The sequence below is a fragment of the Indicator indicator genome, chromosome 14 (genome assembly GCF_027791375.1).
Source record: "Indicator indicator isolate 239-I01 chromosome 14, UM_Iind_1.1, whole genome shotgun sequence".
In the NCBI taxonomy this organism is placed as follows: Eukaryota; Metazoa; Chordata; class Aves; order Piciformes; family Indicatoridae; genus Indicator; species Indicator indicator.
In genome coordinates this window covers 8,887,331-8,899,549 of record NC_072023.1, presented here as the reverse complement: position 1 = coordinate 8,899,549, position 12,219 = coordinate 8,887,331, and the positions used below count along the sequence as shown (strand labels likewise).

Here is a 12,219-nt window from a genome sequence, read left to right as displayed (position 1 = left end):
ATGATGAAGAGGCAGTTCAACCGGATGAGGCAGCAGCTGTCCCATCCCAACATCACCGGCAGGTAAGGACTTCTCCACTACCTGTGCCAGAGGACGTGAGGGAGTGGGATGCGGTTCCTGGAGGGCTTGCACTGAGGCTGGGCTGACCTCCCAGGGCCAGTGGCCATGGAAAAGGGTTCAGAGCATCTTCAGCATGAGCCGAGGGGCTGTGGCTCGCTGGTGCCTGCAGGGCAGCAGGAGGGCTGTACTGGAGCAGGGACATGATCCCCAAGCCTGGCTACCTCTCTCAGGGCCAACAGATGCTATGTCCACCTAGAAACAGGCCTTTCCCAAGCTTGGCTTCCCCAGGGTGTAAGAGCAATGGGGAGGGACCTTCCAGCCACAAATTCTTGGTTCTGCAGTGACCAGGAGGGTGTTAGGACTGGGAAATTCCCCCCATACTGAGCCTGGTTTACTCCACATGAGCCAAATGCCCTGCATAGCTCTAGCCAGCCCAGCAGCATGAGTGTCCTAGGATGCCCTTCAAGGAGAGGATCAGGGATCCTCAGAGCACCTATGGAGGACTTACAGCTCTACAGAAATCTCTCTGCTCCGTTCTACCTCCACCGCTTCCTTATTTTTCTCTTTGGCTTTCCAAACCTTTGCCCTTGCAAAACTCAGAACTGAAATTACAGGGCTGGGCCCTCCCTTCCCAGCCCCCTCGCTCTCTCTTTCATACAGCCACCTCCACAGGTTCCCTGCACTGGGAGGCTGAGCAACACCAACCATGTCCCCTGGACCACTGAGGTCTTTCAGCCAGCCCAGCAGACTGGCTGCAGGGAAGCTTCTAGGTAGCCTCTGGCTCTTCTTGCCAGAGGGAAGAAACGTGATCCTCTTTCCCATACCTTCTCCCTCCAAACGTCTCATCTCCATGTTAGATGTGCCTCCTTTTTTGCTTAATGCCGAGCTAGCAGGAGGTCTCTAGCAGCCTGTGCAGTCTAAGAGCAAGTTCATCACCCGCTGCAGAGCCTCTCCTGCACGGGCCATGATCTCACATGGTTTCGCTTGCCTTCAACCAAGCCACCCCCATTTCCTGTGGCTCCACGTCTCCATCCCACATCAGCTCTGGTGGTGATGAAAAGAGAGAAACATCAAATGGGGAAAAAGTAGCAGCAGCAGAGGGAAAGCTAACAGGGTTCTTGGGGCAATGGCAATGGGCCATGAAGTGAGGTTTCCTCTATTGGAGGCATCAGGAAGGCTGCTGGGGTTTGAATCTCATTTTGAGCAGCATTTGCTGCAAACCGGAAGTTGCCTTTGCCAGTTTAGTTTCTAATAGCTGCAGCCACACCAATCAGAAAGCTGGTTTCGTGCCAGTATTTCTGGAGGGGTTGATGCTGGTCTCAGTCCTCAGCTTGATGACAAAGATATTCTTGCTCCAGCATCAGTGGCCCCACAGCTGGTGGCTTCCCTGGCCTGCAAAGGCCAGGCTCCATCAGCACTGTCCTGGGTTTGCTTTCAGAGGAGAGGTGGACATTCAGGGCTAGAAAGTTTCACCAATAAACATTCCATCCCTGCAGTGGCCCTGCTAGGCACCCTGTCTCCAAAATGTAGGTCCCATTTGGATGTTTTGACTGTGGTGCTCTGAACTGGAAGCCATGTCTAATGGGGTGTCCACCAGCCAGCAAGGTTGGCTGCCTTGCCCTGCTCCTGCTACTCTCATCTTCCTGGGCTCGTTCTGCCTATAGCTTTGTGTATAGTGGTCCAGGCCACAGCCAGCATGTCCTGCTTCCCAGGAGCCCAAAGGGGGACAGGTGGGATATATAAGGACCAGCTTTCTCAAGGAGGCTGGGTAGAGGTCATGCCCCAACTGCTGATGGCTCTTTCTCCTTCCTCCACAGAACCCAAGAAGCAACTGAGCTCCTGCCAGAAGATTTGCTGCAGGTGAAGGGCGGGCTGGGCTGCAGGCGTGTGCCTGCTTGTGCCTGGGCGTGGGACCCTGCCCCAGTCCTGCCTGCGATTTGCTCTGCTGGCACATCCCAGTCATGGGGCTGGGACCTGCCTGCCTGTTGGAGAGTCATTCCAGGACCACAGAGTTAAGGGAAGGGCAGACTCCTGCTGTGGGAAAGGGCTTCCCCAGATGCTCACAGAGGGATAAATCCTGACCAGGAGCTGTATTCCCTTTTCTCTGGATTGAGGATGCTGAGCAGGCTACCCACGTTCAGAGCTGGGTGGTGGAGAGATAGCCTTGGGGTACACACAGCTGGCAGAAGGGCTTCCCCAGTCCCCCCTTTCTGCCCCCAGATCGAACAGAGGATCGAGCCAGCCAAGAGAGCAGCTCACAGCGTGTCCAAGAGGCTCCAAGCCTGTCTGCAGGGGCAATGTGGCTCCGAGATGGACAAGCGAGTGGTGAGTAGAGTCCTCCCACTGCAGACTCTGCCTGCCTCAGCTCTGTACCCCACAACCAAAGGGGACACCAGACCCCTGCCTTGCAGGTTTTGCCAAAGGGTGGCCCAAAATCCAGCTCAGGTCCCACCTCTAGCAGTTGGGCAGCAGCAGGTGCTCGGGTGGAACGGAGCAGGACAGCCCTGCCAGCCATCACTAACTTGAGGCCTCCTGGGACAGACAGTGGTTTTGCATTAGAAAAGCCTCCACTGTCCTGGTGCCCATGTCCTTTCCTGAACCCCTGGCGCACACAGTGGCCTGCAGTGAGGAGCACCACAGCGTGATGGTGCCACCACTTCCTCCTTGGTTTGAACTTGCTACCTTATTCCTGGCTGGTGCTCACCAGCCCTCATCCAGGGAGCAAACAGTGGATCTCCCTACTCTTTCCTTACTGTCCCATGATTCTGTGGTCTCCACTCTTCTTGGCAATCTGACAAGCCCCACCTTGGCTTAATTATTCTCAGTGATTAAACTGTTCCATACATTTGAAGCTCTGGCAGGGCTGGGCTTGGTGAAGGCCTCCATCAGTGTCACAGTCCTCCACAGGAGACCATCTGAGAGAAGGCTGGAAGTTTTCTAACTAACTACAGAGCCTTGGTGCCTTGTTCAGCAAACTGGATCCTGACTTTAGCTGAAGGGACATCCCAAGGGCCCTTCTTTAGGCCTGAGGGCCAACAGGGCTGGGTGGGTCTGGGGAAGATGTGGAGACCCAATGCAGCATTTGGCCACTTGCTCCTGTGCTATGGTGGCATACTCTATGGGGAGGGAACTGCCACATGCCAGTTCACCTTTCCTTTCCCAAATCCTTGGCTCTGTGCAGAAGAAGCTGCCCTTGATGGCTCTGTCCACGACAATGGCTGAGAGCTTCAAGGAACTGGACACAGAGTCTAGCCTCGGGTAAGCACTGGGGAGAGAAAGTGCCATGAGTGACCCTAAAAGATGCCAGACCCTTGCACAGCCATTGTCTTGTCTCAGGGGCTCGCTCAGCCAAGCTGAGCTGTCAGTCTCTGTCCTCAGAGCAAACAATGACACTGAGTGAGAGAGGGGACAGCCATCACTTTCAGCTTCCCATTGGGCTGATGGAGATGTGGGCTGGCTCAGGGCCCCATGTTGGTATGGGTACAGTGGGGAGTATTGGCTGAGAAAGTGGTATGGCTCCAGCCAGCAGTCACCTCATCTCTGTCCCCACACAGGAAAGCCCTGGAGATGGGCTGCTGCATACAGAGTTCACTGGCCAAAATCCTGGCTGAGTTTGAGATCACCCTGGAGCATGATGTCCTGCAGCCACTCAACAAACTCAGCGAGGTAGCCCAGGCCACCCTTCCAGCCCTGCTCTCCCATTCCACTTTCCCTGTCCCCAGTCATCTTCTGCTCACTCTGGACCCTCTCTCTCCCAGGAGGAGCTTCCCATCATCCTAAAGCGCAAGAAGACCCTCCAGAAGTTGATTTCTGACTGGAACACAATCAAGAGCAGGTATGGGGCACACTGCAGACCAGAGCCAGGGCATATGGGGCACAGCCCCCAGCCAGACTTGGGGAGAAAGGAAGATGACTGCCCTGGGGAACCAATTTCCAAGAGTTGGGGTGAAGTTGGAGAGGCAACAGGTCTTTGGGAGTGCCTAGCCAGCCCCTCTCTGTGGGTGCATTCCAGTCTGGACTGAGCTGCTGGCTCCATGGCCCAGGAGAAAAAGGCAGTGCCATTGCCAAAGGGCAGCAAAGTGCCCTGACACCACTCAGTGCCAGGAAGATCACTCCACTCCAAGCCTTGCAGGGTAGCCCATGGCATCATGCTGGGTTTCTCTGGAAGAGTAGGGCATGTAATGGTCATTGATTTCTCATTTCCTCCCTTTGGATGGAGGGAGGAGAGGAGGGGACATCTCAGGAATGGGGCTTGGGAAAGGTTCTGCAGACCCTGGGGTCAGCTTTACTGAGTGCTCCCTGACTTCACCAGGTCACACTCCTTGATGTGACAGTGTCTTGGCCTGTGTGAGGGAAGTGAGAGGTGCTGGCCTAGGAAAACCACCGCAGAGCAGTACCATGACTTGCTGTTATCGTGATCCACATATTCCTTCTGCACACCCTTCCTACTCCTTGTCCCTGACACTAAGGCCATTTTCTCTCCCACCCCCAAAGGCTGAACCAAGCTGTCAAGAGCTCCAGTAACAGCACTGGTATTGGTACTGGCCCTGGGGCATCTTCTGCTGCCAACAAACTGGAGATCTTGAAGGAAGAGGAGGAGGAGGTGAAGAAGAAGGTGGAGCAGTGCAAGGTGAGAACATCATTCACTCTACCCCACAGCATGGCTTCAGGGCTAGAGACCTACTCCCCTTCACTGGCTCCATCCAAGGTGACCCCATGCCAAGAGAGATGCAGCCAGCCAGCAAAACAGTCCCTTAAGGAGCAAAAATAGGTAGATGCCCCAAGGGCAGGGAAGAAGAGTAAAAGATTCAAAGCACAAGCTGGTGCAGAGAGGAGGCTCAGGGGGATATCGTAGGGAGTTTATGGGATCCCCTTGGTCTGGGAGCCTCCCAAGCTGTTGTCTATACTGGGTGATAGGGGACCTTCACATCAGCTTCCACACCTCTGCCCTGTTACTCTGAAAAGCCCTGTGCCTTGTCTGTCAGTGCCCATGGGCTCACCAGAGCACCTCTTGTCCCTGAGCCACCTGTGCTGGAACCCTGGTCATAGGGCAGGTCACTGCCCTAAATGCAAGTGTTGTGGGCAAGAAGGAATCCCCTCAGTCCCAGTCTGCCTCTGCCCCACACCCAGAGAACATGTCTGGGGACCAGGGAGGAGGTGGAAGATTGTTTTTCTCTGTCTCTTGCTTCCCAGGATGAGTATATGGCTGACCTCTACCACTTCTCCACCAAAGAGGACAGCTATGCCAGCTATTTCATCAAAGTAAGTCCTCTCACACACTCCTGAGCATGAATATCTCTTGGAGTACACCTAAGCTTAGCCTTGTTCCCACAGACACCAAGGCCTCTGCCCAGGTAAAGGCACAGTCCCAGGCATCAGCAGATGTGCACTGTGGGTTAATGTTACCATTAGCACCAGCTCTGAACAGAGCAGCTTGGCTTGTGATGCCTCCTCTCCAATCCTCTCCATGGTCCCATGAATCCTGGCGGCATTCCACTTGCAGCTCCCCCTTCACCCTGTCCATATGTGGGTGCAACATCCTGAGGGTGGGAGTCTCTCCAAGAGTGGCTAAATAATTGCTAAACAGCACTGTTCACCTGTGCCCTGTCTGGCAGCTGCTGGAAATCCAAGCCCAGTACCACCGGCAGTCCCTGGTATACCTGGACTCTGCTCTGGCAGAACTGAAGGAAAGCCACAGCCAGACAGGTACTCACTGGCTCTCCATGCAGCTCAGGGAGGGCTGCAGCTCAAGCCTGGGGAATGTGAGCGTGGCCAGCAAGGCTGGGAGAGGCAGGTTTCCCTTCCCTCTGCCTGCCATTGCCTCCCACTTGGGCTGGTGGGCTGGGGACCGCAGCCTAAGTTGGGCTGGGGATGCTGCCTGCCTTGCTTCTGCCTCTGCACAACCAGGCTCAGCTATGAGGGAAACGTCACTGTGGCCAGATGTCAAATGGCCCTGATGCCCACAGTGCATTCACCTGACATTCACCTCCCCATCTCCCTGTTCCAGAGCCCTCCTTCACTGCAGACAGCTCAGTGGCAGGGTACTATGGTGTACCTCTAGAGACACACCTCAAGAGCTTGGGCCGGGAGATTGCACTGCCCATTGAAGCCTGCGTCATGATGCTGCTGGCCTCTGGCATGAAGGAGGAGGTAGGCAGTGCTCCCCTCACCTCCCTCCTCCCCAAAACGCAGCCCCACACATCCCTTCCCTCTTTGTCCCATCCCCAGGGACTCTTCCGGCTGGCAGCAGGTGCCTCAGTGCTGAGGAAACTGAAGAGCAGCTTAGCCAGCGGCTCCAACGCTCTGGAGGAGTTTTACTCAGACCCCCACGCTGTGGCTGGTGGGTACTGGCAAGGCAGGGTGGGGGGACTCAGTCAGGCAGTCCCTGCCTTCCCCAGCCACCATCACCCTTGCTGCTCCCCTTCCCAGGTGCACTGAAATCCTACCTGCGGGAGCTGCCACAGCCTTTGATGACCTTTGAGCTCTATAACGAATGGGTCAAAGTGGCCAGGTGGGTTTGGGCATGGGGTGGTACAGCCTGGCAGGATCCAGAAAGCCCCCAAACACCCCCTTCCGTCCCTCCCAGCACTCAGAGCAGAGCTGCTTGGCTTTGTTTGCCATGTGGGGTGGTATGAATGCAGCACCTGGTCTGTCCCATGCTCGGCAGAAATCCTCATGGCCCAAAGTCTGAGAGAACAGCAATAAAAGGCATGGCAGGGCAAGGGCAAAGGCTACAGCCTTTTTGATGGCAAGAAGAGCTTAGTCTCTGAAGATACTTTTGGTGTCAACACTGTGAACCCCGTCATACCAGCCCTCAAGTCCAGTTTGGCCTCCTGCTTTCAGGATGGAAGGGGCTGTGGAAGAGGCAGAGCAAAAAGCCAGGGGAAAGCAGGGAGCATCTTTTTGAAGGGATCTGTTCAGTGCTAATGAACCCCACAGTCATGGTGAAATAAGTCAGCTGCCCATGGCAGGGTGGTGCTCCCCCACAGGCCCACCCACAAGCTACATTTGTATCCCCACATTAAATCCATCTGAGCCTTTGGGATGCAGTTTTGTCCTCTGTGGATGCCTGCTTTAGCTGCCCAGTAAAGGCAGTGGCAAGGCACCCCTAGGGCTCTGGCCCACACAGGGCAGCCAGTCCTTGCCTTCTTCCCTTGCACACTGTGCCTTTCTGCCTTAAGGAACAGGCTGAGCTCTGCACTCCTTCCCCTCTCTTGCAGCTTAAAGGATGTTGAGAACCGTGTACAAAGCCTGCAAGACACCTGCAGCCACCTGCCCCAGGAGAGCTACAACAACCTCAGGTGTTTTGCAGGGACAGGGCTGGAGCAGTCACCAGGTTAACCATTCCCTCCCCAGATCTGTACTTACTTCACCTTTCACCCTCCCTTTACCCCACAGGTATCTGATCAAGTTCTTAGCCAAGCTGGCTGAACACCAGGAGGTGAACAAAATGACCCCCAGCAACATCGCCATCGTGCTGGGCCCCAACCTACTGTGGTCACAGCAGAGCACAGAGTAAGGCTCAGAGGGGTGGGACGCAGCTCCACAGCCCCAGTCGGGGTGCCCTTAGTACAAACACCTTGGGAAAAGCTGATCCAGCAGCCTTCAAGCTGGTCTAAAGCAGCCACAGCTTCTTCCATCCTCAAGTCCTGTCCCTTGTACCAACAGTCCCCCTCACCAAGCACGTATCTTTTTAGCCACTCTGCCAAGTAGCACAGGAGGAGGCTGGGACCCAGAGCACTTGTGGATAGCCTCCAACACCAAACCAGGATTTCCTGGATGGGGAACAAGGCCTGCCTCCTGCCCTATCACAGCCCTTAGCTTAGCTGTCTCCCTCTTCAGTTCAGGAATGAACACCCAAACTGCTGATGCCAGAGAACCCTTTTTTGATGCCTTCCTCACCCCTCTTTCTTCAGAGATGCTGTGCAGCTGGACTTGGCCTCTGTCTCCTCCATCCAGGTGGTCAGTGTGGTGGAAGCCCTCATCCAGAATGCAGACACTCTCTTCCCTGGAGGTAGGGCTAGGGCCTTGCTTGGGGTGTCATAGCCCAAAGTAAGGAAGGAGGAAGAGAAGTGAACATTTTTCCATTCCTAGGAGGAAGGAAGCAGGGAGGCTGCTCCAATTCCCCAGTGTGGAGTCACTGGGGGAAGGTTTGGGTGGCAACACTTCCTTGTCAGGTCATCTCCTTTCTCTCTATCCAGAGGTTGACTTCAACGTCTCAGGCATGTTCCTGCCACCTGCAAACAGTGGACTTGGTGAGGCCACCCTTGTGGAAGCACCATCCCCTGAGCCCATTCCATCAGGCACCCCCACTCTTCTGGATGGAGAGGTGTAAGTCAGGTGGGAGCTGGAGGCTTTGGCTGTCCCAGCTCTCCCCATGTCATTTCCTCACCCCACCTCACAACATGGGCTGTGCCCTTACCAGGCAGACACAAAGTACCTTGCAGCCAGGACTGTTGTGCCTGACCAAAGCCTGATTTTTTTTTCCCCCTTCTCCACACAGCACCTTGAGGGACCCTGAGACCAAATCCCAGCCAGCACCTCCAGCAGTGACCAGATTATCTCCTGAAGCCACAGGACCACCAGCGCTGCAGAAAACTGATGACAGCACCCACAAAGGTTAGGGTGCCCTGGACAGCACAGTGCTTGGGAGATGACACCACCCCAAATGGCACTCCCTCCCATTTCCCACATAAAGGGTGCTAAGGATATCCCTGCCTGGCCTCTGGTCCAGGCAGCATGGCCAGAATCTAGCCTCTCATTGTATGTTCCATCCTCAGGTGAGGTGGGACTGCAGGGGTGGAGATGGAGAGTCCTCCAGTGTGGGGGTGAATACCTCCTGTTAAAGAGGTGCCAAAGCTCACAGCCCCTTGTGACAGGTTGAGGGTCAGGTTGAGGGAAAAGCTTGGATCGTTTGCTCAAGTCTGCAGTATGGGAGCCTGGCAAGAGGAAGATTGTTCATCAGTCTGCCCTTGGCCCCCTGTCTGACCCACGGCTGGCACTGCAGCCCCCCTCTGCTCTGGGGAGAAACCCTGGCAGAGGGGACCCCAGCCCACCCCAGCTTTCTTTCCAGGCAAGCGTCCAGCTCCAGCCCGACCCATGATGCCACCCCCTGTGGCCCAGCCCCGGAGCACAGTTCCTGCCCCGGCAGCCCCTGAGCACACAGCCAGCCCCAAAGCCCGGCCACGGCGAACAGCCGGCTTGCCCAGCCGGGCCCCCTCTGTCCCACCACCACTGCCTCCCCAGCCAGCACGTCGCCTCAGCAGAGAGGCCCCGTCGTCCCCTAGGCCTCCCACCAGCCAGGCTGATGTGGTGGCTGCTGCAGACTGTGCCCCAGGAGCCACAGATGCAGGGCAGCCACTGCCTTCAGGAAAAAGGAGCCCCCCAGCCACACCACCACCAGCACAGCCCATGGAGAACTGAGCAGGGCCGGGGGCACAGAAGCACCGCAGGGCCAGGAAGATGGGAGTCCAGGGCCCTTTTGGAACCCAGCAGGCACTGGGGTGGCATGAAGGACAATAAACACCTCCAGCTCTTCCATCTTGCTCTGCCTGCTTCCCCTCGCTCTCCCCCCTCCAGAGCCTTCCTTCTTGCACCACCCTGTCCCTCTGCCAGGGCCTGGCCACTCCTAAGGAATGCAGGTCACTGTCCAGAATCCCCCGACTGTGGGTCAGACACCTCTTCAGGTCCCTGTGGGGGTCCAGAGGGGAGGAAGGGGTGACACAAGGAAGGTCTGAAGCAAATTCTGGGGTGGCGTGGGCAGTTTGGCCCAATAGGGCTGTTTACAGGCTCACAATCTCAATCCTCTTCTGCCTCATTTTGCCTTAAAATGTGTGCCCACCAGAATACACGGGCACAGACACACACACACAAATAAATAAATAACGTATGCAACTTAATTAATTTAAGGAGCTTATGTCACAGCTGCAGGCAGGTGTGAGCACAGCACATTTGGCAGCCCGAGATGCTGGAGACCACCGATCCCACAGGATGCAGCCGGGAGGAGGGAAGGGGAGCTCCCCGTCGACGCCAACGAAAAGAAACACGGCGCAACCCTAGAGCCGCAGGACCGCCGGCTACCCCGACCCGCGGACGCACCCTTGCCAAGGGCTAATGCCGCCCCGCTGACCACAGGTTTCACCGGGCAACAGGGGGCGCCCTGCCGCCGTGCTTTCACTCGGGGGAGGAGGTGGCTGAGGATAGGATGGCTTTAGCCAATCGTCAACCGCGCTCAGGCTCTGTTCCGCCTCCTCACCGCCTCCCTCAGCAGCTGACGCGACCATGCGGCTGTCACTTTAGGAGATGCTCGGCCCCGCCCCCTCCGGGGCGACGGGGCAGCGCGGCTGCCGCTCGGCGTGCTCCTCGCCTCCCATTGGTGGTGGCGGCCGGGCAGGGGGCGGTGATTGGCGGGCCTGGGGGGCGGGCCGGGCCGTGGCAGCCGGCCGGCTGCAGCGGCGGCGGCGGCATGGCGAGCTGCCGGCGGCTGAGCGGCGCAGGGCTGCGGGAGGTGCTGGGCCCGGCTCAGGGGCTGCTCTTCGACTGCGACGGCGTCCTGTGGGCGGGCGAGCGCGCTGTCCCCGGCGCCCCCGAGCTGCTGGAGCGGTTGCGGCGCAGCGGCAAGGCCGCCCTCTTCGTCAGCAACAACAGCCGCCGCTCCGTGGCTGAACTGGAGCGGCGCTTCAGCCGCCTCGGTTTCCACGGCGTCCGTGCCGAGCACGTCTTCAGCTCCGCGCTGTGCTCCGCGCTCTTTCTCCGCCAGCACCTTCTCGGCGGCGGGGGGAACGGCAGCGGGAATGGCCGTGTCTTCGTGATGGGCGGCGAGGGGCTGTGCGGCGAGGTGCGCGATGCCGGCCTGCACCTGGCGGGCGAGGGCGAGTCAGCCGCCGCCGAGCCCGTGCGGGCCGTGCTAGTGGGCTACGACGACCAGTTCACCTTCGCCAAGCTGGCGCAGGCCTGCGGCTACCTGCGCGACCCGCAGTGCCTCCTGGTGGCCACCGATCCCGACCCCTGGCACCCGCTCAGCGACGGCCAGCGCACCCCTGGTGAGCCCGCGCTCCCCTTCCTCTCTTCCTGCCCCGGGGGTGTGCGGGGGGCCAAGGCCGGCGGGGCAGACCTTGGTGGGGGTTCGCTGTCCCAGCCCCAGACCAGGTGATTCCGTGAGCAGGTCGGGCAGGGCTGACTTTACTTACCTCTCTCAGCTCCTGAAGCCGAGTTACCGGCATCCCTCATCCAGCCGGATCGCCCCGCGGCTACTATTTTTGTTCCTTTCTCCCTTTCAGGGACTGGCAGCCTCACAGCTGCTGTGGAAACCGCTTCGGGCCGCAAGGCACTGGTGGTGGGAAAACCAAATAGGTACATGTTTGATTGCATCGTGGAGCGTTTCGGCGTTGACCCATCTCGCACCCTCATGGTTGGAGACCGTCTGGAGACAGATATCCTCTTCGGCAAGAACTGCGGCCTCTCCACCATCCTCACCCTCACAGGGGTCTCTCGCCTGGAAGAGGCACAGGCCTACATGGCCAGTGACAGCGCCGCTGCCAAGGATCTGGTGCCCAATTATTATGTGGACAGCATTGCAGACTTGATACCAGGCCTGGATGAGTAGTAGTCTGTACATGTGAGGGCAGAGGGGTCAGGTTCCCCATCCCAGATCTCCATCTGTTCCCATTTCTCTCTCACTGCCCTATTCCCTCAATTCCTGTTTTTTTCACATTCCAATGCCCTTCTTTGGGGGCAACATGGAGGGGGTTATCAGGAGGGGGCAGGTCAAATTGTCTCACTTCTGCGTAGAGCTGCCCATGATGGACAGAGTCCTCTCCCTCGTGCCAGCTGACAGCATCTCTGGGTGAAAGCTGGAAGCCTTGAGGCTGATAGGGGGGTCAAGCAGTGCGTCTGTGTGGCTTCTTCTCCCTGCAGGGATTAGGGACTGGCTGGCTTACTATTATTTTTCTCTTAGATAACCAGTGGCAGCCTTTTACTGCTGTCCGTTCACTCACATAAATTGACTTCTGAGCTGCAACCCTGCAGTTCTTGTGGTAACTCCCTCCTTGCCAGGCAGCTGGCTGGCACTGTCAGCCACCAGGTCTCCCTCAGTGCCATGGCATGTGGAATAAGCGTTCCAGAGCTCTGGAGTGATGAGTGAGAGCATCACTGCCTCCT

The 12,219-nt window shown here is 57.4% G+C and overlaps 2 protein-coding genes across 2 annotated transcripts; both read left to right on the top strand.

The window, feature by feature from the left end:
- SH3BP1 (SH3 domain binding protein 1) lies at positions 1-9,483 on the top strand. The gene is made up of 18 exons (XM_054386823.1): positions 1-62; positions 1,878-1,920; positions 2,281-2,385; positions 3,242-3,318; positions 3,615-3,726; positions 3,819-3,895; positions 4,555-4,690; positions 5,254-5,322; positions 5,676-5,766; positions 6,068-6,210; positions 6,289-6,400; positions 6,490-6,571; positions 7,281-7,361; positions 7,459-7,575; positions 7,977-8,074; positions 8,262-8,391; positions 8,564-8,679; positions 9,134-9,483. Exons 1-18 carry the CDS (start codon positions 1-3, stop codon positions 9,481-9,483), a joined length of 2,001 nt encoding a protein of 666 aa, XP_054242798.1.
- A 1,042-nt stretch (positions 9,484-10,525) lies between these two features.
- PDXP (pyridoxal phosphatase) lies at positions 10,526-11,665 on the top strand. Its single transcript, XM_054386945.1, has 2 exons — positions 10,526-11,102; positions 11,340-11,665. Exons 1-2 carry the CDS (start codon positions 10,526-10,528, stop codon positions 11,663-11,665), a joined length of 903 nt encoding a protein of 300 aa, XP_054242920.1.
- The last annotated feature ends 554 nt before the right edge of the window (positions 11,666-12,219 follow it).